Source organism: Rhinolophus sinicus, chromosome 14 (genome assembly GCF_057876585.1).
Source record: "Rhinolophus sinicus isolate RSI-liver-muscle chromosome 14, RSI-T2T, whole genome shotgun sequence".
NCBI lineage: Eukaryota > Metazoa > Chordata > Mammalia > Chiroptera > Rhinolophidae > Rhinolophus > Rhinolophus sinicus.
In genome coordinates, this window is record NC_142514.1 from 7374944 (window position 1) to 7400844 (window position 25901).

General features: G+C 43.6%; 1 protein-coding gene across 1 annotated transcript; it reads left to right on the forward strand.

Moving 5' to 3' along the window:
* The first annotated feature begins 18006 nt into the window (after nt 1–18006).
* TARDBP (TAR DNA binding protein) lies at nt 18007–25711 on the forward strand. Its single transcript, XM_074334059.2, has 6 exons — nt 18007–18144; nt 19166–19414; nt 20417–20580; nt 21141–21281; nt 21796–21966; nt 22366–25711. Exons 2-6 carry the CDS (start codon nt 19177–19179, stop codon nt 22894–22896), a joined length of 1245 nt encoding a protein of 414 aa, XP_074190160.1. The 5' UTR covers nt 18007–18144; nt 19166–19176; the 3' UTR covers nt 22897–25711.
* The last annotated feature ends 190 nt before the right edge of the window (nt 25712–25901 follow it).

Consider the following 25901-nt stretch of genomic DNA (forward strand, 5'->3'; position numbering starts at 1 on the left):
TTGTTGGATATGACATAGTTTCCCAAATGGAGCCCTGCCCAGGACCCGCTCATGACAGAGAGCTGATACAGATCTTAAATTAAATATACTCTAGACACGACTTACCTGACAACTGGAGAACTGGGAAGATGGAAAAATCTTGTCTCCTGGGTTAATGTCTCTCTCAACAGAGACACTAAAGCTGTCAGGAAGACAACAAGATGCACGGGGCCCTGGAGTTGGGCTGTCAGGGTTCAGGTCCTGGATTCTATGTGACCCGGGGCAAGTCATTTAACCTCCCAAGACTCCATTTCTTCCTCTGAAAAATGGGCCCCTGTGCAGTAAAGGATTAACCTTGCCTATAGAAAGGTTTAGCCCTTTGCCCCCAGCTCCTGGGAGGTAAATTCTAAGCCCTTGGAATATTTCACATGCTAAGTGTCTCTGTTTACCTGGGAGCCTTGGGCAACAATGTGATTTACAATGGGGGGGGGGCTCGGACTATATGGTATCACCTCAACCTCTGGAGGGGCTGGAAACTAAGGTCAGCTCTGCAGATGGTCAGCCATGCCTATGTGACTGGCCCCCAGTAAAAACTGGACAGCAAGGCTCAGATGAGCTTTCCTGGTTGACAATAGTCCATTTACAGTCATGCATCGCGTCACAATGTTTGGGTTCCACAGCAGATCACATATACGAATACAACGGTGGCCCCATAAGCTTATAATGGAGCTGACCAATTCCTATCGCGTAGCGATGTGAAACCACGGTATCATAGTGTAACACATTCCTCCTGTGTTTGGGCTGATGCCCGTGTAAACACACCCACCGTGTAAACACACCAGTCATGTAAGAGTAAAAAACATAATTCTTGCTAATACGTAATATATAATACCTGATAATAAGTGACTCTTTTACTGGTTTATGTATTTACTATACTATACTTTTCATTGTGATTGTAGAGTGTATCCTTCCTACTTATTTTTTTAAAAGTTTTGCCTTCAAACAGTAGACCCTGTTACGCCAGCAGCAGACTCGTATATCTCATGCTTACTGCATCTCTTGATTGTGTCATTTTCTCTTGTGCTTGATGTAATCTCGTGGTGTTTGTACAGTGACACACTGTACAGGTTTGTTGCCTGAGAGCAACAGGCTACACCCTGCAACCTAAGTGTGCAGTAGGCTACACTATCTAGGTTTGTGTAAGTGCAGTCTGTGATATTCACACAACGACGACATCACCTACTAACGCATTTCTCAGAATATTCCCGTTGGTAAGCAGAGTATGACTGTATATTGTCACACATCACTGCTGGGAGAAGTTGGCACTGTTTGCACAACTCCACTGGGAAAGGACAATTAGAAGTTTGCCCCTGGACCTCTTCCCTTGGCTGATTTTAATCTGTATTCTCTCACTGTAATGAATCATAACCAAGAGTATAATGGCTTTTCTGAGTTCTATGAGTTATTCCAGTGAATTATCGAACTTGAGGGTGGTCTTAGAAACCCCTGAACTTGAAGTTGGTGTCAAAAGCAAGGGTGGTCTTCAAGGTTGCCAGTTCAACTCCTTGACTCCAGCAAGGGATGGTGGGCTGCACCCCCTGCAAGTAGAAAACGGCAACTGGACCTGGAGCTGAGCTGCGCCCTCCACAACTAAGATTGAAAGGACAACTTGAGTTGGGGAAAAAAAGGCCTGGAAGTACACACTCTTCCCCAATAAAGTCCTGTACCCCTTCCCCAATAAAATCTTTAAAACAAAACAAAACAAAACAAAAAGCAAGGGTGGTCTTGGAAACACCTGAACTTTGCAGCACATTACCGTGTTTCCCTGAAAATAAGACCTAGCTGGACCATCAGATCTAACGCGTCTTTTGGAGCAAAAATTAATATAAGACCTGGTATTGGATTATATTATATTATATTATATTATATTATATTATATTATATTATATTATATTATGTAAGATCCGGTCTTATATTATAGTAAAATAAGACTGGGTCTTATACTAATTTTTGCTCCAAAAGACACATTAGAGCTGATGGTCCGGCTGGATCTGATTTTCAGGGAAACACGGTACTAGCACCTTCATCATGGGGTATCGAGATGAGGAAATGATACAATGCCTGTAAAAACCCTCAGCACAGGGCCAGGCCCAGAATAAATGTTCAGCAAGTATGTGCTGTTCCTCTCGTGTCTTCCGCTGGGCACAGTGGCTAAGTGCAGAGACGCTGTATGTAGCTCGCTTGCCCGGGCTCCAATCCTGCCTCTGCCACTCATTTCTGTGGGAGCTGAGACAAGTCATTCCCTCGCCTGGACCTTGGTTTCCCCATCTGAAAGTCATGCCGTCGTAAGGATGAGTTCAGGGACACAGATCTGTGAAAGCAGGCTTGGCACACAACACACACTCTGTGTGCTGGGTTTTGCTATTACAACAAGTGCTGAACTCTGAGTCAGAGGATCCCAGGCCCACCCCCAATCCTGGCACCAGCACTTGGCCTCCTGAATCCCATTTCCTCATTGGGAGGCTGAGAGAATGAAAGCCAGGCTTCTGCAGAAGGCTCTCTCACTTCTAAAGTTCCCCAGTATCACCACATTGCTTATCAACCTGCTCAGTGGGGAAAGGCCCAAAGCCTAATGCAAGCCATAAAAACATACTTTATTCAGCTGTCGGAAACGTCAAGTGCAGGGCTTGGCCAGGCCTTGTGTGACCTGCTGGGGAGGGACACCCCAAGTTGCACACAGTTAGGACAGATGATCCCACAGGAAAGAAGGGACGAGGAGGAGGAGTTGGTATCACCCCACCCTCAGCTGTTGGTGATCTCTCTTCCTTCACTCGGTCCATTATATTTTGTTGGCGTGCCTACCCCACACACTGACCAAGACAGGGAAAGAATCAACCAAAAACAAGTAAAAAAAATACATGAACAAGGAAATGTCAGATGATGATCCAGCTCGGAAGAAAATAAAACAGAGCAATGAGATACAAAATGTCAGGGGGAAGGTCAGTATTAAAATATAATTTTCAAAAAAGGTAACATCATGACTCTCATACAGATTAAAAAAAAAGAAGAGAAAAAACCTGGACCCATGTTAAAGACTTAATTTAACTCATTATGAATGAAAGACCCAGGTAGACGTTACAACCACTCCAAAGGAGAAATCAAAGAACAGACACATTTACAGATGAGGAAGGTTGAAATGGATTTGCAAATAGATGGTAAACAGTTCTTCCACAGAGGGGGATGGAAGTCAACGGAACTGCCCCGACTCAGTTTATTTGCACATCCAAAGACAATGCGGTCAGTACTGCCCCGGGTCACTTAGGGCACTACCGAATAGCTCAGAGGCAATGAAAGCCTGTCGTTTTTTGCTGACTCCAAATTTCCTTATGTCGGGTCTGGGGTCACTGAGAGGCTGACCTTTGAGCCAAGAAGGTATGTCAAGGAATGTCATGCAAAGATTTAGCGGGGGGGCATCCTGGCAGAGGAAACAGTAGATGCAAAAATCCCAAAGTAAGGAATGAGTTTGTTGTGTTTAAGGAACCAAAAGGTCAGTGGGACTGGAGCCAGTGACCAGTGGGTTACTGGTAAGCACAGGGTGAGAGGGGCAGGCAGAGACCAGAGCAAACAATGTGCAGGCTGAGATTTTATCTTAAAAACGAAAGGGAGCCCGGGAGAACTCTGAGCAAGGAAGGGACAGGATCTCACTTGGGTTTTAAAAGCATCTTTCTGATGCCTGAGGCTGTAGCTATTTAGAAATGAATGCAGGCAAGAGCCTAAAGTTCTCAGGAAGAAACTTTCCTTAGGGGAGGAGTTCAGGAAACAATCCTGGAGCCAGAAGGTGGCGAGAAGGACTGGCAATAACAGGGAGAAATCTCAGGATGCAGAGCGGTGAGAAATGAGATTGATTTGGCCACTTTGGGAACCTGGTAGAAGCTAAACTGAACACATGTCCTCTCTATGACCTCCAGGAATTCCACTCCAACAGAAATGTGAGCACATGGGCACCAAAAGACATGCCCAAGATTGTTCCCCACGGCGCTATTATTTCCTAAAACTGGCCACTACTCAAATGCCCATCAGTAGCAGTGTGGATACAGTTTTCTATTCATTCAGCGGACTGTGTACTGTGATAAAAAGGCGTGAGTGACTGATATGTGTGCAACGTGGATGAATCTCAGAAACATTTTACTGAATGCAAGAAGCCAGACACAGAAGAGTACATACCCTTTGGTTACATTTATAGGAAGTTTGGAAATAGACAAAGCTACCCTTGGGGTTTGGAAATCCGCATAGTGGTTGTCCTGGGGGAGGACGGCAGGAGAAATGAGTGATTGAGAAGAAGGGCTTCCAATGTTGTCTTTCTTGGCCTGGGTGCTATTATCCAAGTGTTTGCTTTGGAACAATGCATTAGGCCGTGCACTAGAGCTGAAGGGAAAAACCGAAATGCTTGGAAATGAATCTGCAAAATTATGAGGTTTCTTCAATAGAAAATTGAGTTGTCTAGTGTATGTTTCAGGATGATTTTATTGTACCCACCTTTCATCATCTTCGAGCAATTTTACAACTCTGTAAATTGTCGAATGCACTCTGATAATAAAGCAAAGTATTCCTGTCCAGAAAAATGCACAGCGTGTCCGGTGGAGTTGCAGGTGGTTCCTGACCTATGGATACTGACCAATTGTGTATCTATTAAGCTATTACACTAATCTAATAATTCATTCCGGCACTCCTGACTGCCTCTGTGTGTCTGCTCTGGATTCTCCTTTGAACCGACTTGAATGGATTGTAACATCGTACTGGTTCCCTCTTTAGTTAACAAGTTAAAATCTCTGACACGTGTTCATTTTATATTTGTGTGGAAGTCCTGATCAAAACCTTTTTTTTTTAAAGTGCTCCTTTAACAGGATCTATGTTTTTTACTGTATGTGTGTTAGACTTCAATTAAAAATTTTTAAATAAAAAAAGTTCAATGTAAAAGGGCAGAAAGGGGGACTGTAGCTAAGGCTGCTATCATCAAGCCCTTGAACTCCTGGGTGGGATGGGGCCAGGCCAGCCTCCAAGGCCCACAGTCTCCCCAGAGTGGGTTGGCGGAGCATGACAAGATGATTTCCCAGGCCTGGAATCTGAACCAAGTCCGCAGCCTCAGGGCTGGAGGAGCAGAAGGCTGCCCGCTGCCTAACTCCATTCACTGGCATTTCACTGGATTCAAATGCCAGAGCCACGTCCCTAAAAGACTGGCTGGTCCCTGCCCCTCCCCAGGCTCCTGGCATGCTAACCTGCTGTGGGCTTCCTCCAGTTCCCAGCAGAGGGGGGCGCTATTACTATCTGATTAGACAAAAACCTGGCTGGGCAGTTGGGCTTGAAGTAGGGTTCTCGGAGGAGGGCTTGTAAATCTGCAACCAGAGCAGAGGAATAGACCAGAAAAGGGGCAGTGAGTCCTCCGGCATTTAGCACCATCCTCGCAGGGCATTTCCGCCTCTGCCATTGATGTAGATGATGTTGGATCTGCCGGCAGTTTCTGAGTGCGGGCCAGGATCGGGTCTGGGGAAGCCGAAGAATGGAAATACCGACTAGGGAGAGGCAAAAAGTTTTAAAAAGAGGATAGTTTATTAGAGGCAGGAGAAGAGGTTGCAGTTTCCGAGCGGGAGGGGGTCTCGAATGGGGGTGCCCACTGGCTAAGGCAAAAGGCTTCTACTTTTATACTTTCCCCTGCCTGCTTGGGGAAGGGGGCTGGAGCCTTCTAATGGAATTTGTCTGTTAGGTTTTTTCCTGTTGGCTCATCCTGAAGAGATTAACGAACCAACCCATTCCTATCTATCAGATCTGCTCCTTTGTCCGGCCAGAAGGGACTTGAGATTTTCTATTAACCTTAAGGCGTATTCCCATGTCTCTGTCCTGGAGTGAAGGAGACATTCCAAGACCTGGAGTTTCAGGATACGACTGCTTTTTTTGTTTATTCCACCAGGGACCCCCGTGTCTACCTAGCAACCATACTAACTAACCTGTCTCACTATCATATTAAGGAAACCTGGGCAAAAGGGACCTTATAAGAAACCAGGAGGCAGTGGATGAGTGGTGGGCAACCACCCCCCCTTCAGTACCCACTCCAATACCCCAATTTGAGCTTCTGTTCCCATAAAGTTGACAAACCCTTAGGAGAAAGATGTGGGTTTGGGTTTTGCACCCTCACTTCTGCAACCCGGCTGCATCCCCAAAGCTGAGCCCCCCATCCACGTGAAGTGGGTGCTCCCTACCCGCAGGGCTGAAGGGGGCGCGGGGGGGGGGGTAGACAGCACCAAGGCCTTCTCCTAGCCACCCTCACCACTCAGCGACTGGGCACTTTCATTGTCTTCAGACTTACAAACCTCACAAAACTCGGAACAAAAACCCCACAGTGACCGGCCAAAGCCCCCAGGGAGGTGGCGACAATCAGCTATTGTCCACATTCAAGGCAGCCCTCAGAGGCCTCACTTCCCACTCCCAGAAGCTTTTCAAAGCATTTCTTCAAAGGGGACCTCAACTGGGGAAGGATGCAGCAATTCTGTTGCGAAGGAAAAGGAGATTTTTCTCTGTATCCTGACACATTCAATGGTTCGTGACCAGGACCCCTGTCATTGGAAAACTCCTTGAAACCAAATATCTCTTGGTCAACTTGAACTCTAAAATTTGTTTTAAGGACCCCTCTAAGAAAAACAGGGAGCATTCCGTTTCCTCCCAGCGTTCTGGAAATCCTTCACAAGACAGAATAGCTTGACTCTGGGAGCCCGGAAGGTGGGGGTGACTGTGGCTGGACATCAGTTCAGAAGGCCAGCTCCTCCCAAAGCCCTCCCAGACCTGGACAGGCCTCACGCAGTTGGCCTGCTTTCTACATAGACATGAGGTGTCAGGATTCTGATGGGAAATATTTGATTTCTGCTCCAAGGGCTGTGAGTATGCCAGCACTCCACTGGCCTCTCCCAAGTCCCACAATGAACGGGGAAGACCTTGTGGGACAGCCTGGACAAGGGACCCTTACCAGACAACTGCCAGGGAACCCTACGATCCCGGGTTCAGCAACTCTGATGAATTTATCCAGAAGCAGTTCCCGGGGCATAAATAAACGGTCAGCCTCCCTGCTGCCCCTCTAGTCTCAAGGGTCACTCAGGTACCAGACAGCATAGGTAGGCGGAAGCATCTTTCAGCTCCTCCCTTCCCCCCTTTCTTTGGTGAGAGTAACAGCTTTGGTCCTGGGAGCTGCAAATCAGAATGGTGATAAGGCGGCTGGGTGGATGGCTCAGTTGGTTAGAGCGCGAATTCTGAACAACAGAGTCGTGGGTTTGATTCCCACATAGGCCAGTGAGCTGCACCCTCCACAACTAGATTGAAGGACAACGACTTGGAGCTGATGGGCCCTGGAGAAACACACTGTTCCCCAATATAATTTATTTAAAAAAGAAAAAAGAAAAAAAAAAAGAGCAGGTTTTCTTCCCCACCTTGACAACTTAAACCCCATTTCTTCTATACACATAGCTACACATTCCTACATACACCCCTATAAAAACCCTTATATAAATGCCCTTTACACACACACTCACACAGTAGGGGCTCCTATCTTCTTGGATCACCTTAGAGAAAGCAGTCTCATTGGCATTTTTCAGTTGAGCTCAACTGTCATTTCACCATTTGGGAAAAGTCACATTTTCAAAATTGCTTTTACTCAATAGATTGGAAGCCCTGGGAATTGGCTAAATCACAGCCCCCACACGGTTTCACCATGGTTTTATTTATTAACACCCTCCCTTTCTTGCGAATGAGAAATTGTGAAATCCTTTTTAAGCTAAAGGCTCTTATACCTACTAAGCCGGTTTTTCAAAAGCAGAAACCACTGACCCACTCACCGGTTTCCTTTGATAGTTGGAGGTCAAAGATTAAGAAAATATATTAACTCCAGCTGTCAAGCTTGCAAGGCATTTACAATTCTCCCAGCCTAGTGAGATCTGGCACCATCATTACCACTTTATAGATGAGGAAACCAACATTTAACCAAATGGTTACCAGGCTTGCTGAAAAGCTGCCTTATTAGTCAGTTACAAAACACAGGACACACAGCACCCTGGGAACCAGGAAATGAATGGTCAAGGAGTTGTGATATAGAAACACAATGTTACTCCTTGCTCTATTGGAAGGACTGATTTAATCCATTTTAATGAGAAGTTCCCTCTCCTCCAGGAACAGAATGCAAATCTTTGACCATCCTTCCTTCCAAGAGGGGAACTAGTTTTTTCTGCTGCTAAGAAGCACCATTTATTGAGCGCTTCCAAAGTCAGATGTGGTTCTAACAGACAGAGCATGCAATTTGGGGGTTCTTACCTAGGGTGCATCCCAAGGGTATATGTAGAGAATTTGGGGGTTCTTGAACTTAGATGGGGGGAAAAATTACATCTTTATTTTCACTAACTTCTAACTAAGCACGTTTAGCACTTGCTTCTTTATAGGCAAGCAACAAGCCACAGCATTATTGTGACTCTGTCCCCAATAGAAATCCCAGATATTTTCGTATAACATGACAATTGATTGTTACAGAGATCGCCAGAGATCCTTTTATGTGCATTACCACTTTTGAATTAAGGGAGTGAATTGACCTGCTGCCATCTAATTCCTAATAAAGCAGTGCTTATGTTACTACATCATACATTTCTTTAATATTTTGGTGACTGGATTTGGATATAACTTTTTACTGTAAGTCTCCTTTTTTATTATTTTCACTTGTGGTAAAATACACATAACATAAAATTTACCATCTGAACCATCTTTAAATGTTCAGTTTAGTGGCACTAAGTACTTTCACATTGTTGTGCAACCATCACCACCACCCATCTCCGGAACTCTTTCCATCTTGCAAAATTGAAACTCTGTCCCCATTACACAGTAACTCCCTTTTCTCCCCTACCCAACCCCTGGCATCCACCATTCTACTTTCTGCCTCTGTGAATTTGACTACTCTAGGAGCCTCATATAAGTGGAGTCATACAGTATTTGTCTTCTTGTGTCTGGTTTATTTCGTAATGTCCTCACAGTTCATCCATGTTGTAGCCTGTGTCAGAATGTCCTTTTTTAAGGCTGAATAATATTCCATTGTATGCATATGCCACATTTTGTTTATTTATTCATCCATCAATGGACACTTGGATTGGATATAATTAGTTTTCTTTGTAATCCCATGTATTTTATTATATGTTATTTTGAGAAGGGGTCCATGGGCTTCCCCAACCATCAGAGGGATCCATGTGTAATACACAAAAGGTGAACAAGCCCTGTGAGAAAGACGGTAGGAAATGGGCTCAAAGAAATTAAGACAGTTGCTCAAGGTCACCCAGCTGGGATTCAAGGCCAGCTCAATCAGACTCCAGAGCCCACCTGTACACAATGACTTTCCTTTCCCAGCGAATGACTTAGACTCTGGTTTCAACAGGCATTTGGGGTTTCCCAGATGGGCCCTCCAGGGGCACTGTCAAGGAAATGAAGACACCTCACCTCCCAGCACTGATGCCCAGGGTTTGTAGGAGGAAGGTCCAGACCCTTCTCCACCCCCGTTTTTCAGGCAGCACCCACTGTTTCTGGGTATTCACTCTGCATCTGTCAGACCCCCTAGTGAGGACCACAGGACAACTGTGAGACCTCAGGAAACCTCTGGACACCTTCTAATGTGTCTGAGCCCCCAGATCTGGTATTGGGGAGAGTGTGCACCCCATTACACCCCCAAGTCTGTGAGCACACAACCAGAATACCCTCATTCTCCCCTGCCAGCTGGAAGAGAGCAATGATTCCCAAACTCCCTATGAAGTCGTGTTGACAAATAACCACATGCTTTACTCCTGATCTAAATGTTGGGCCTGTGGTTGCTCTAGTCGAGCAGAATTTCCCTCTGAAAAAGCTAAGTACTGAAATTATTTACACCGGTGTCATGGGAGACCCTCTGGAAAACACTAAAGTCTCTGCCATCACCACATAATGATTCTTTTTCCCTTTCTCATGAGCACTGACAGGGTTGGTAGCTACTATTCATTGGTACCTTCTATATACTGAACACTTTAATTCTCTACGTGGCAGGGGCTGGTCCTGCCCCCACATTACAGATGAGGAAATAGAGGCCCAGAGCCATTAGTAATTGGTAAGAAGGCACATGACTGATGAGCGGCTTGAACTTTGACCCCAGGTGGTCTGCATGAAGCACACATGCCAAGGTGGGTGTGTCTCTTTGCTAGAACACAAGCCTCAAGTGGCAACAAGGGAGGAAGGCAGGTAAATGTCTGCCGATTTCTCTGTTAAAACTTATTTTTCTACCTTGTTTAGAAAATATACTATTCTGACTTCAAGGAACAAATTAACAGTGAAGAGCCCAGATTCCTGAAATAGTCAAATTTGCTAGATATCAGAGAAATGGAAACTAAAACGACATCATGAGAGCATTTTACACTCAGTCAGAATGGCAAAAAAGTTTAGGAGAGTGGAAATGGGAGAGGCGGAGTGTGGGCAAACTGGGCATAGAGGCAGGATAGCAAGGATCTGAGCGCCCAGGTGCCACAACCAGTCTGGTGAGGATCTCATACCCAGTTCTGAGCTGGTTCCCTTATCGGGAACATGGAGATGATATTATCTCAGAATTGTTGTGAGAATACCAATGGCTAACGACATCAAGTTCTGAGTAAGGGTTCTGTGAATACAGCACCGGAGACTGTAAACTCCCAGAGGGCGGGACTTCTCTCTGCTCCTTTGCTGAATCCCCGGTGTCTAGAAGAACGGAGCACTTAGTACGTGAAGCGCTCAGTTAATACTTGTTGAATAGAGGAATGCATTTATGAATGGTATGGGAGAAGGGGGTCTCTCAGCACGGCTTGATGGAATAGTGAACAATGGAAAAGTCTTGGAAATTGTGACAACACAGAAGGAAGGAAAATTAAGTGTGTGTCCACTCCATGAGCCAGCTGTCTCACTTAGCTGGCTCTCAGGGATGTTCTCCCTCTGGATCCCCGGATAATCCAGGGGACAAACCAGGGACATTCACTGGGGAGCTAAGCAAGTCAAGGTGGGAGAGTCACACAGTAGAATACTCTGCAGCAGTTAGACTCAATCATCCAGAGCAAGGCTTGGCAGACCTTTGTATAAATGGTCAGATAGTATATATTTTAGGCCTTTTGGACCATAGGGTCTCTGTTGCAACCTTAGGTGATATGACAATGAATGGGCATGGCTGTTCCAACCAAACTATTTATGGATACTGAAATTTGAATTTCATATAATTTTTATGTGTCACAAAATAATGTTCTTCTTTGATTCCCCCCCCCCACAACTATTAAAAAAATCTCAGCTTACAGGCTGTACAAACATTGCTGTGGCCCAGATCTGAACCTCAGGCCACAGTTTGCTGAGCCCCGTTTATTTACACCATGGACAAATTCTAAAAACACAACAAACAGAGCCGGTGATCTTGGGCAGGATGAGGGTTAAAGAGAGATGACCATACATGCTCGTTTTCCAGGAACAAACTAGTTTACCTCAAGTTGTCCCAGTAATTCATAGCTTCTCTTTCTCTCTCAAAAGTTCCAGATTGGATGATGAATTGTAGGCACCCCCCAGTTAAACCATCATTCTTTTTAATATAAATTAAAAATATACTCCCAACATCTAGAGCAGGGGTCAGCAATTTTTGTTGTTGTTTTTGCAGTAAAGGGCCAGATAGTAAATATTTTAGGCCTTGTGCCATATGATCTGCCAATGCAACCTGACAGCAGCCACAGACAACATGTGTGGCTGTGTAACACTCAAGCATTGATGGTCACTGAAATTTGCATTTCATATAAATTTCACGTATCACAAAATATTATTCTTTTGATTTTTTTCAACTAGTTAAATATGTAAAAACCATTTTTTAGCTGGTGGGTTATCCAAAATCTTTCAATGGGCCATATCTGGCCCGTGGGCTGTGGTTTGTCCATCCCTGGTCCGGAATAACACCTGGCACCACGGCACGTGCTGCGTAAACGCCTGTTTTTGCTATGTACACTCACAGAACGACTGCGCATGTTTTGCAAGGGCATTCACGGGTTAAAGGACAGAGAAACACCTGAGTGAGGGTCTAAGAGGGGGTTGGCAGGGAAGAGGGATTGGGAATAAGTGGGAGAAATAGTGAAATAAGAGAGACTTCTCCCAGATGGAGGAGGAGGATGAATCATCAACTGAGGAGGATAATAAACTCAACTCCGCTCCTGAGGCCCAAAAAGGAAAAGAAGGAAAAAAAAAAAAAAAGTGAGGGCTCTGGAGCCACAGAGCCTAGATCTGAAATCCTGAAGCTGCTCTTACTGTCTGGTATTCTCGGGCAGGTTCAGCTTCTCAACGGTTTTGTCAAAGGGAACTAAACCCTGTATAGTTCCCACTTAGGGCTGTTACGCGGATTAAATGAATCCATACAGGCAAAGTGCTTGGAACAGTGTCCAGCACTTAGTAAGTGGTCAATAAATGTTTATATATTGTGGTTGTTTTCTATGAAGTCTAGAGAGAAACTTGTTCGCCAGGGTTCTAAATAAGGTGCCTGATTAGAAGTGGTTAAGAGGACAAGCTCTGGACCAAGGACCCCAGCTTTGCCACGTGCAGGTGTGTGACCTTGGCCAAGTTACATGGCCTCTGTGCCTCAGTTTCCTCAGCTGGGAAATGCTAATGATAGTAGTACTTGCCTCATAGGGCTGAGGTAAGAATTAAATTACTCAAAACAGAGCTTAGCATATAAGTGCTCGTTTAAATTAGTCTGTTATTACTCTGGACTCAATTTCTGCCCCACAGGAGGTAATAAAAGGAGTGCAAACAACGATTCCCTGTGAAATACTCCAAATGGGCTGTGGACTTTGAGCAGAGATTCTGTTGAGGAAACATCTAACGTAAAAGAGAAGAGCAAAACAAACAAACATAAAATAATCATTTTGATGATACAGATGTAATGTTGTGTGCAAGAAAATATCAAGGAAACTATCATTAATATCCTCAGAGAGTTACATCAAAATACAACCTCCATGAAACAAGAACAGTTGCTATAATCAAGGAGAAATCAGAGAATAAGAAAGATCTTTTGGAAAATAAAAACCTAGATGCAACAATTAAAAATCCAATAGGACTGAAGATAAAGCTGGAGAAATTTCACAGAAAGTACAACAAAAAGAAAAATGTACACAACAAAAGAAAAAAGTTTTTTTAAAATGGTAGGTCATTGCAGAAGATTCAATAGCTAACTCATAGGAATTCCAGAAACAGGGAACCAAGACAACAGTGGGGAAGGAATTGTCCAAGTAATAAGTAAAAAGTAAAACTTTCCAGAATTGAAGGACAAGAATATCCAGAATGAAAAGATCACCACATGCCCAGAACAATAACGAAGAAAGATCTCCTGGAAGATAAAGTCATCATCTTGAATTTCAGAATACGAGAGATAAGATTATGAAAGATGTCAGAGAGAAAATGCAGATTACATGAAAGACCAAGAATGCAATAGACTTCTCAGAAACAACAAAGAGAAGCTAGAGAGCAGTGCAAAAATATCTTCAAAGTGCTGGGGGGAAAATGACTTACAACCTAAAATTCTATATACAACCAGACTATCAGTGAAGTGTGAGAGTGGAATAAAGCCATGTGCAGACATGTAAGGACATCCCAGATAACAGCTAAGACAAGTCCCAGAAAGCAACCTGGGAAGGGAGTTCTGAAGGCTCTAAGAAATTAAAAAATGGAAATGATAAGTATGACAGATTTGAATATAAGCAAAACCTTGGGAGATTTATACAGCTTTTGGAGAGTGTAGGGAGATTTAGCTATTCAAAGAGAACAAAAGACGTGAAAAAAACAGGCAACTATTAACTCCAGGAAAAACAAAAAGTTGCAAGAGAAAGTATATTCATTGGTTTAGTATTGAATAAAACTCATGTAGTCATAATACTGAAAACACTGAATGTATGTATTTAACCAAAAATTGTGATGTAAGTATATTAAGAGAATGGAAGTGATAATGGAATGTGTGAGAACTAAAAAACCTCACTGATCATAATAAGAAATCAACAGATAATCTCTAAAATTGATAAATCAAAATATTGCAGAATAGATTTATTATTTTAAAATATGTAGGCAAGGGGCGGCCAGTTAGCTCAGTTAATTAGAACATGGTGCTCTTAACAACAAGGTCACCGGTTCGATCCCCACATGGGCCACTGTGAGCTGCGCCCTCCACAGCTAGATTGAAACAACTACTTGACTTGGAGCTGATGGGTCCTGGAAAAACACACTTAAATAAAGTTAAAAAAAAAAAAAAGAATTAACATGTTAATAACAATAATAATAAAATATGTAGGCAAATCCATAAGAAACAACTAAAAGAATGGTTACCTCTGAAACGGAGAGGAAGGAGTTGGGTAGAACACAGGACTACAGTTTTTTGTTACTGGTGTTTTTGTGCTAATTGGATTTTTACAAAAATAATTGTTAAAATCTAAGACCTAGGACAAATGGGGGGGCATATCTTAATTTTTGCAGATTCTAAGATATTTAAATTAAAAGGAAAGTAAATCATGATGAAATAGAAACAGCTTGCCTTGGTATTATATGATTTCAACTTTCAAAAATGCTTGTGACAACAATTTAGCAATGAATATACCTAAAGCCCAGATGCCTTTTCTGACTAAAAGGAACCAGAGTTCTGTAGAGGAATGGCTGATTCCAGATGAGCCAGAAACATCTCGTGCCAGAAGGCAAGAACATGCTCCAAGACTAATGGGGACACGTCAAAAGGACCCAATGCCAGTTTAAAGGGTTTCCCCAGGCCATAATTAGGACAATTTGATCATTAAAAACACTAATGACACCTAGTGACTGGGTTGCAAACTGGGGCCCAGACACTCTGGTTCTCTATCCAGTACTTTCTCTTTCCTCATCCTTATGCTGGAAGCCAGCCTCCCAGAAAGCTGTTGGGGAACCCCTGAGTCCCTCAGCATCTGCCCAGCACTGGCACCCACACACTTCATGCCTCCTAGGACTGTTCTCCAATTGTTCTCTGTTTCCTCCCACCTGGATTACAGACTACTCCATACAGGCTGTAGCTGGCTTTCATTTTCCTCGTGTCTTTGCATTATAGTGCAGCACAGCACTGGATAAGGCATAAGAGCTCAGCAAATACTTTGATCCATTATCTTCAGAAAGCATTTAATAAATGCTCAGAAGAGAGGAGATGGGTGAGAACAGACCCTTTTTGGCCCTCTAACAACCTTTGGGCTTAATGTGTAAGGGATATGAACAAACAAACAAACTAAGAGAACTTACAAAACACATTTCAAACAAGTAGTATTTTGACAGTCAGCTGCACAGCTGAAACCCAGAGAGGTACACTCAGCTAAGAGGGGAGGGAGGATTCTTGTCCAGCTCTCTCTGGCCTTATCGATTCTCTTCCCGGAGGAGTAATTTACCATCTGCAGAATTGTGTTTGCTGATTTTCCCAACTGCCCTGAAAACTTCTGGGGGAAGGGACAGCCTTTGTTGTTGTTGTTGTTGTTTTTTCAATTTCTCTACACCAGTGGAAAGTAAGGTTTTTTATTTTTATTTTTTTATTGGGGAAGGGGAACAGGACTTTATTGGGGAACAGTGTGTACTTCCAGGCCTTTTTTCCAAGTCAAGCTATTGTCCTTTCAGTCTTAGTTGTGGAGGGCGCAGCTCAGCTCCCGGTCCAGTTGCCGTTGCTAGTTGCAGGGGGCGCAGCCCACCATCCCCTGCGGGAGTCGAACCAGCAACCTTGTGGTTGAGAGGATGCGCTCCAACCAACTGAGCCATCCAGGAGCTCAGCGGCAGCTCAGCTCAAGGTGCCATGTTCAATCTTAGTTGCAGGGGGCGCTGCCCACCATCCCTTGCGGGACTTGAGGAACTGAACTGGCAACCTTGTGGTTGAGAGCCCGCATTCCAGCCAACTGAGCCATCCGGGAGGCAGCTCAGCTCAAGGTGCCGTGTTCAACCTTAGTTGCAGAGGGCAGAGCCCACCATCCCTTGGGGGACTTGAGGAGTTGAACCGGCAACCTTGTGGTTGAGAGCCCACTGGACCATGTGGGAATCGAACCAGCAGCCTTCGAAGTTAGGAGCATGGAGCTCCAACCGCCTGAGCCACCGGGCCGGCCTCAGCCTTTGTTGTTTTGTCCCTGCATGGCCTTTCTCCAGTTTCCGCATACCCACCTCTGCCCACTTGTAGGAGGCATTCAGGACCCACTGAGATGTCTACACTAAATGCCTCAGTCTCGATTTTGTCACAGAGAGAGTGGCCCAGGTGGTGGATGGAGCAGAGCTTCGAGGTCTAACAAACGTGGGCCAGCAATTTATGGGCTGGGTGACATTCTTGGGCAAGTGTGTGACCTCGGGCAACCCACATGGCCTCCAAGCCTCAATTTCTTCTTATGCAAAATGGTGGTAATAAAACACTTCTCCCCAAAATGACTGGGTGGATTGCGATGACACAGACCTCCCTGCTTCATCCAGTGTTTTGAAATGTGAGTGACCATCCAGGACTCTGTCCAGCCTCATCTGCAGGGAAATGAGGGCTATCCCTGGGGGCAGGTAAAGGTCACCCATTCTGTCTGCCTCCACTCCCTCTCCAAATTGGTTGAGGCATAATCTGGTTAACATGAACAGTGGGCATCTATGGCGGACTTTCAGGACTTAATACAGATTCCCTAGATGCAGGAGGTACCCACTACAGAACCAGACTGCCTGGTTCAAATCCCAGCTCTGCCATTTACTAGCCCTGTGACTTAGTTAGGCAGGGTTACATAATCTCTGTGCCTCTGTTTCCTCATCTGTAAAACAGGAATAATAACAATGGCACCTACCTTATAGGGTTAGTGTGAGGATTAAATGAGTTAATGCATAAATATAGAGCACTTTGGTATTACTGCGTTTCATCGAAGCTGATACACCCATACCCTACAAAATTAAAATTGTTACCAGTTAAACTAGGACACATCGTCAATGGAACTAGAACTGAAATCACACACTGATTTCAGAAATCTGAAACAAGAGGTGTGTCTTTTATATATATATATATACTTTTATTTATTTTAAGTGTGTTTTTCCAGGACCCATCAGCTCCAAGTCAAGCAGTTGTTTCAATCTAGCTGTGGAGGGTGCAGCTCACAGCGGCGCATGTGGGGCTCTAACCCGCAAGCTTGTTAAAAGCACCTCGGTCTAACCAACTGAGCCAACCTGAGCTAACCCTGGCCCAAGAGGTGTGTCTTAACATAGAGGAAGTACACTATTACCGTATTAATAGAGACCTGGAGCTGGAATATATTAGCATTAGGGTTAGGGTTCAAATCCCAGGTCCACCACTCACTACCTGGGTGACCTTATGCAGGATACTTAACCTCTCTGTGCCTCAGTTTCCTCCTCATCTGTACATACGGATAGTGTCAATAATGCCTCCCACACAAGACTGTTAGGGCAACTAAATATGAACGCCGTACTCAGAAGGAATCTGCCACATAGTAGCAGGCGCTCTCATTGCTATTATTTAAAACAAAGTTATTCTTTCCAGGTGCGGAGGAGGGCTGGGGAGGGAGGAGAGGACGCAACCAGCCGGCTTTTGAGATAAAGGCGCCCGGCCTCCCCGCACCTCCCAGGCTGCGCGAAGGTCTGCAGAGCCCGGGACCCCCTGCGTCCCGCCCCTCCCAGCCCCGCCCGCCCCACCCCAGCCTCCCGGCTCCGGCCCCTGCGCTAGTCTCGCGCAAAAGTGCGCGAGCTCCGGGGGAGACACAGGGCCGGTTGGTCGGGTGAAACCATCTGCCACGCGACGTGGGGAGAGTCAAAAGCTCACGCATCCACGTTGCCTCAATTTCAGCTTTTCAGGCCCAGGTGCTGGTCTTATTTTAACCTTCAAATCAACTCCGTATGTTCAGGCTCCCAGGAGGGAGTCCGAACTCTCTGGCGAGAGGGCTGTGGTGTCCCCGTGCGACGCGCTTCCCCTCTGGACGGGGAGCCGGTGGGAGAGGACGACGGCCGGCGAGGGGAGGAGGCGGCCCTAGCGCCATTTTGTGGGAACGAAACGGTATCTGGGCTGTTCCTGGATCCCTGGCTGCTGGAGTTTCCCTGTCGGGCTTCCTAGCAGCGGCCTAGCGGGTGAGTCGCGGACGCTTCTCACTGAGGACGCCCCGGGCGCTTTGGCTCCCGCGCTGGGCGGCCTGAGACGTACGCAGCGGCTTCGGCCCCCACCCCAGGAAGGGGCTGCGGGGCCGGGCCTGCTTCGTCCCGCCCTCGCGGGCCCTGGCGGGAGCGGCGTTAGGGCCTGGCGCCGGGTGGCACCCTGGGCCCGCGGGGCCGTACGTCCTGAGGCAGAAGCTCGGCCTGGCTTCGGGGCCGGGCGATGCTTTGTGCCTCCGGTGCTTTGCCCTCGGGGGCGACAGTGCCAGCGGAGGCCTGGTGCCCCCGCAGCCCCGCCCGGGCAGCGCTTTCAAACTCCTCCCTTGGCCGTCACGCACTGGCTTCTGGGAGGTGGTGGCCCGCGTCTAGAAGGACCTGTCGCCGCTGTCCTTGAGGCTCAAGTTTGGAGAGCCCCCCGGAAGTGTCAAAATGAGACACAGGGAGGAACTTTGTTCATGTTCTGGTCACCTGGCTCGCGACTCCTCTTCAGTCCTCAGGACTCAGCCTCTGCGTCGCCTTCTTAGGGAAATCCACTTTGACACACGCACCCGCACACGCACACACACGTCTCAGCCAGCGGAGGTGCTCCCCGGCCCTCAAGCGTCTTTACTTCCTTCGAGTACACGTGTCACGATTGTCATAAGATAATGCTGCCTTCCTCTTGCTGACCCCCGCCTCACTGCCCCGCTTCCCGCTTGGAAGCAGCCTGCCACCCGGGACTAACTGGTTTCACAGTTAGAGCTGCAGCCCCAGATGCATAATAGGCATTCAGCAAAGGTTTATTGAATGAATGAACGAGCGAGGCATCCCATTTTAATAGGAGTCACTATCTTTGCGTCCTCGTTTTTTTTTTCAGGAATAGCCAGCACATACGAATCCAAACAGCAAGAATTTTTCTGGAAGTCAGAACCATGGCATGGTAGTGGTGGTAATCAGCTGATTGTAAGGAAACAATGCCTTTGACACAAGTGTGGTCATTCATCTCTCTTTTCTATTTAAGAGAAATAAAAGATGTCTGAGTATATTCGGGTAACCGAAGATGAGAATGACGAGCCCATTGAAATACCGTCGGAAGACGATGGCACGGTGCTGCTGTCCACAGTTACCGCCCAGTTTCCAGGGGCCTGTGGGCTGCGCTACAGAAACCCAGTGTCTCAGTGTATGAGAGGCGTCCGGCTGGTAGAAGGAATTCTGCACGCCCCAGACGCTGGCTGGGGAAATCTAGTATATGTTGTCAACTACCCCAAAGGTTTGTTGCCACTTGGTTTTGCAATAACGCTATAGTCGGGTTTGCGTCTCTTTCTAAGTCGTAGATGGTGGCCTGTTCTGCTGGTGTAAAGGCTCCTATAACCCAAGTATTTCTTTAAATGTTATTATTAGACTAGTTTGGAACACCAGTAGTTTATAAATGAGTGAAAACAAAATTACAGAGCATTTTTTAAAATAGAAAACTATGTATTTATTCAAATAACCAAACAAATGTTACCATGTTATTTAGATAATAATGTATCAATACAGATTCATCAGTTGTAACAAATGTGTCAAGTCACCATGGTGGGAGATTGTGATAATGGGGAAGCTATGCATGCCCTTTCGGAGGAAGAAGGTATATAGGAAGTCTCTACCTTTCTCTCAGTTTTGCTGTGAACCTAAAACTGCTCTAAAACATAGCGTGTTTTTAAAAACGTCATTTAGCTACTCTCTTCCCTTCCAAATGTCAGTTTTTAAAACTGACCTGAGGTTTTCTTTTTTATTGCAAAGCGTGAGATTATTGTTGAAAGTTTAGAAAGAAAAATAAAATTGAGGTCACCCTTAAATCCACAGCTAGAGATAAAAGTAGATTTTGGGGGGGCACATAGTTTTTAAGTTACAGGCATTAAAATAATTAAGCAAATACATTTAATAGACAAAAACATAGTAATCACACTGTTCTTTTCCTTCTTAATATATTTTAAAGTCAAAGTGAAATAGTTATTTTTATTTTGATACACCTTTTGAGAGGAGAGAATATACACTTGTAATTTTGAGATATTACAAAACCAGAGATGGGAGTCCCTGGATTTGCACCAGAAAAGCACCTGCACCATTTACTCCTTCATTCTGCCCTTTAGAGCTAACCACTCAGCCAGAAGTTTTCAGTGTCTTATTGTTCTTAAAATCGATTTGCCTCTCATTTCTAGATGTAGAAGGCAGTGTGTTTTAAGTAGTATTAAATGAAGAGTTCTAAAAAGTTTCTGCGCATTCTGTTTAGATAACAAAAGAAAAATGGATGAGACAGATGCTTCATCAGCAGTGAAAGTGAAAAGAGCAGTCCAGAAAACATCTGATTTAATAGTGTTGGGCCTCCCATGGAAAACAACTGAACAGGATCTAAAAGAATATTTTAGTACCTTTGGAGAAGTTCTTATGGTTCAGGTACACTTTAATTTTATTTAAGTTTTTTCTTTTCCAGTGAATGAGCACCCAGAATTCCTGTTCTAGTGACACTGCCCTTCATGTTCAGCAGACAAGATAATATTTGTGATATGTATACATAGACGATGCTGAAAGAAATTTTGCTTACACTGTTTCCCTTTATATATGTACCATATATTTTTGCCTTTGACATTGTAAAATCCTGTTGCATAAAGACTTAAGAAAAGGAGGTGACATTAGCTTTTTTTCTTTATAACTTACATTGATGGGAGATTTAAAAACATTTTCTGCTTTTCCATTTAAGATTTGTAAACACTAGACCTAGTTTATCTTTGTATTCTAAAACATTTTGTTGAAATTATGTAGATGAGTTTTACTCGACTATAACAAGATCTGAATTCAACATTCATCCTCCTGTTGCTTAAACCTCAAGAATAACTTGGTTTAAGTTTTAATTAAGCCACTGCATCCAGTTAAATCCATTCACATCGTCAAACAATTCTCATTTGTTGTGTTTGTGTGTGTGTAGTTTTAGTAAATTTAGATGATTTTTTTTATAGGTCAAGAAAGATATTAAAACTGGTCATTCAAAAGGATTTGGCTTTGTTCGATTTACGGAATATGAAACCCAGGTGAAAGTAATGTCACAGCGACATATGATAGATGGACGATGGTGTGACTGTAAACTTCCTAATTCTAAGGTACTTCACTCTTGTCTTCTGTTTTGGGCACTTTCTCCAACAAACTTCCTTAGAAGACGCTGTAAAATAAAATGTTAAATACATTTGGAAAAGGTGGTGGAAAAGGGGTGTGTTCTTGAAATCTTTTGCCTTAGGACCTTAATGCATGCTGAATATTTTATGATTGTTTGAAATACTTAGTTTATTACTCCTCTAAACAAAAACTTTGTTCATTTTATTCTTTGGTGATTTCTAGCAAGTTAACAATTTCTTACCTAGATACATGTTAAAACATAAAGATAATCATGCATTAGTCTCGTTCCAAAGGCCTAACTCGTGCCCAACAAGCAAGACTTGCTTATTTGGAACATTATCCCTGTTGCCAGCACATTCCGCAGTCGTTTCTAGACTACCTGCTTTTTAATGACTCACCTAATATAAAAGGCAGGTAGGTTTTGTTACATCCTCTTCCATGATGCCCTTGTTGTTGCTCATAAAATATTTGTGGTGTGTTTCCTTCCTTGAATTTGACCAGCAAAGCCCAGATGAGCCTTTGAGAAGCAGAAAGGTGTTTGTTGGGCGCTGCACAGAGGACATGACTGCTGACGAGCTGCGGCAGTTCTTTTGCCAATACGGGGAGGTGGTAGACGTCTTCATTCCCAAACCGTTCAGGGCTTTTGCCTTTGTTACATTTGCAGATGACCAGGTATTTTTCTCTTTAATAATTTTGTCCCAGCTAATTAGGTAATTTCTCTTGAACTTTTCCAGTCCAGCTAATTGGCACCCTTAGCTAAGCTTTCTGAATTTATAAGCTGTAGGGTATATATATGTGTATATATGGGCCTAGATATTTGTGATAAATGTTTTAATATTTTCCAATATGTGGTGTTTAACTGGGAATGTTTTGTATCTTCAGAAGGTGAACTGAAAAATCCCTGCTGCCTTATGAAAGCTAAAGGCTATTTTATGAGTTAAATGAAATAAGTGTTCATTGTTTATTTTTTCTCTAGTTTAGGTAGTAGCTTAAAATCTAAGTTTTATTGCTGCTTTGATGTGTGAGTCATTGGTTTAGTTGCCTTTATTTACATCCCTTATTTTCTTATAGGTTGCCCAGTCTCTTTGTGGAGAGGACTTGATCATTAAAGGAATCAGCGTACATATATCCAATGCTGAACCTAAGCACAATAGCAATAGACAGTTAGAAAGAAGTGGAAGATTTGGTGGTAATCCGGGTGGCTTTGGGAATCAGGGTGGGTTTGGTAACAGTAGGGGGGGTGGAGCTGGCTTGGGAAACAACCAAGGTAGTAATATGGGGGGAGGGATGAACTTTGGTGCTTTCAGCATTAACCCCGCGATGATGGCTGCAGCCCAGGCAGCACTGCAGAGCAGCTGGGGTATGATGGGCATGTTAGCCAGTCAGCAGAACCAGTCAGGCCCATCAGGTAACAACCAAAGCCAAGGCAACATGCAGCGGGAGCCAAATCAGGCCTTTGGTTCTGGAAATAACTCTTACAGTGGTTCTAATTCAGGTGCAGCAATCGGTTGGGGCTCGGCATCAAATGCAGGGTCAGGCAGTGGTTTTAATGGAGGCTTTGGCTCAAGCATGGATTCTAAACCTTCTAGCTGGGGCATGTAGACAGTGGGTGATGGCTAGGTGTACAGACAGGTGGGAATTCAAATTTTTCTAAACTCATGGTAAGTATATTGTAAAATACATATGTACTAAGAATTTTCAAAATTGGTTTGTTCAGTGTGAAGTATATTCAGCAGTATTTTTGACATTTTTCTTTAGAAAAAGGAAGAGCTAAAGCAATTTTATAAGTTTTGTTACATAAAGGGTTGAAATATTGAGTGTTTGAAAGTGAACTGCTGTCGCCTGATTGGTAAACCAACACACTACAACTGAGATCAAAAGGTTTCTCCTGTAATATTTTATCCCTGGACTTGTCAGTGAATTCTTTGCATGTTCAAAATGGAAACCATTGATTAGAACTACATTCTTTTCTCCTTGTTTTAATTTGAACCCCACCATATGGATTTTTTTCCTTAGGAAAATCTCCTTTTTGGAGATCATGGTGTCACAGTGTTTGGTTCTTTTGTTTTTTAACACTTGTCTCCTTCATATGCAAAAGTACAATATGAAGCCTTCATTTAATCTCTGCAGTTCATCTCATTTCAAATGTTTATGGAAGAAGCACTTCATTGAAAGGGGTGCTGTAGATATTCTGCCGTAGGAATACTTCTGTCTACATGCTTTCTCATTCAAGAATTCGTCATCACGCTGCACAGGCTGCGTCTTTGACGGTGGGTGTCCCATTTTTATCCGCTACTCTTTATTTCATGGAGTCGTATCAACGCTATGAACGCAAGGCTGTGATATGGAACCAGAAGGCTGTTTGAACTTTTGAAACCTTGTGTGGGATTGATGGTGGTGCCGAGGCATGAAAGGCTAGTATGAGCGAGGAAAGGAGAGCGCGTGCAGAGCCTTGGTGGTGCATAATGGATATTTTGTAACTTGGCGAGATGTGTCTCTCAATCCTGTGGCTTTGGTGAGAGAGTGTGCAGAGAGCAATGATAGCAAATAATGTACGAATGTTTCTTGCATTCAAAGGACATCCACATCTGTTGGAAGACTTTAAGTGAGTTTTGTTCTTAGAGAACCCACGTTAGTTGAATGTGTTAAGTGAAATGATACTTGTATTTCCCCTACCCCTTTGTCAACTGCTGTGAATGCTGTATGGTGTGTGTTCTCTTCTGTTACTGACCTGTAAGTGTGGTAATGTGAACTGAAGCTGATGGGTTGAGAACATGGACTGAGCTTGTGGTGTGCTTTGCAGGAGTACTTGGAAGCAGAGTTCACCAGTGAGCTGGGGGTGTCTCAAAGAAGGGTGGAAGTTCTAATGTCTGTTAGCTACCCTTAAGAATGCTGTTTGCTGCAGTTCTGTGTCCTGTGCTTGGATGCTTTTTATAAGAGTTGTCAATGTTGGAAATTCTTAAATAAAACTGATTTAAATAATATGTGTCTTTGTTTTGCAGCCCTGAATGCAAAGAATTCATAGCAGTTAATTCCCCTTTTTGACCCTTTTGAGATGGAACTTTCATAAAGTTTCTTGGCAATAGTTTATTTTGCTTCAAATAAACTTATTTGAAAAGTTGTCTCAAGTCAAATGGATTCATCACCTGTCATGCATTGACACCTGATACCCAGACTTAATTGCTATTTGTTCTTGCATTGTCCAAAGTGAAAAGTTTTTTTTTTTTCTTTTTAAATCTAGTTTTTAATAAGTCTGGGTGACCGCACCTAAAATGGTAAGCAGTACCCTCCAGCTTTTTCTTAGTGCCTCTGTGCATTTGGGTGATGTTCTATTTACAGGGCCTGTATAAATCTCCATTGGGAAATCCTGCCTTCTAAAAATACTCTTATTTGGGGAGAGTGGGCAAAACTGTTAATTATATGCTTTGTAACAAAGCATATCAGTTGAAAAGAAGGGATTATCAGCGCCTTTCTAGTTTGGGATTTGAAAAGTGGAATTAATTGCAATAGGGATAAAGTAGAAGAAACCACAAATTATCTTGTGCCTGAAATCCATTAAGAAGCTTGATAGCTTTAAGACCTAGCAGGGTGGGTTGTCTGTCTGTGGAAGCGTTAAGTGAAATGGGCTTTGTCTTCCAAAGGTGGGGGAAATAGTCATGTTGAATAAAGTCGTTTACAAAACTCAGACTCTCAACGATGCATTGTTAAGTATGTAAAAGCAATAATATATTGATTCTCTATTGTACTTTTTATGTAACTACTATGAGAGTTGAGCTCGTTTTTTCTAATGGAAGAATGTAACAATTTTTGTGTTGATAGTTTACCTAATGCCCTTATCTAATTAGATTATGATAAATAGGGTTTTTGCAAGTTAAGTGTTTTAAACTTTTATAAATGAAGTCCTCCTTTAGACTTGTGATCGCCACATTGTTTCATTATTCAGTTTCCTCTGTAAAAGGATCTTGAGTTGTTTTATTTTTTTTTCTGCATCTAAATTGCATGATTTCCAAACCCTGTACCATCTGAATTTTGCATTTTAGCACTTGCACTGTTACTCAGCAGCAGTAACATGGTAACAGTTAAAATGGTATTCGGGGACCTCCAAAGACTAAACTGACAAGCCTTCAAGGAGCCCAGGGGTAAGTTAACTTGTCAATGGCATGGTTTTAATCCCTTATTTCCACTTGTGTAAATCTAGTTACTGGTTTTAGAAGGCTCTCAATGTTGCGTAGCCTTTTATTAACGTGTTTGTGGTACTACGTAGCTATGGGTATTTAATTCTACCCTAAAATTTTTTTCAAGTTTAGCAGTAAACTATTTGGCAAAGATTTGTTTTTAAAGTCTATTTGGTCATCTAAATGCATTCATTCTAAAAAGTTTTTGAACCAGTTGAATAAAAATTTTTGTTGCCACCACAGTTTAGTGTCTGGAGTCTTACTGGAAAAACACAATTTCTTTTTTATATGTGACAAAGATGCTGTAAAGTTATCTTTAAAAAGTGAGTCTCAAGAAGTTGCACTTTATATGCACAAGAGAAATTAGGCCAAAACTCGCAATGAATTTTTAAATGGAGTGGTAACTCTGGGTAGAATGGAAAACTTTGTTAG

What these genes read in the sequence shown, in the direction of transcription:
- TARDBP (XM_074334059.2), top strand. Translation starts at nt 19,177, where the DNA reads ATGTCTGAGTATATTCGGGTAACCGAAGATGAGAATGACGAGCCCATT. An exon ending in TGTTGTCAACTACCCCAAAG is followed by an intron (nt 19,415 to 20,416) that starts GTTTGTTGCCAC and finishes CATTCTGTTTAG; the next exon opens with ATAACAAAAGAAAAATGGAT. An exon ending in GAGAAGTTCTTATGGTTCAG is followed by an intron (nt 20,581 to 21,140) that starts GTACACTTTAAT and finishes TTTTTTTTATAG; the next exon opens with GTCAAGAAAGATATTAAAAC.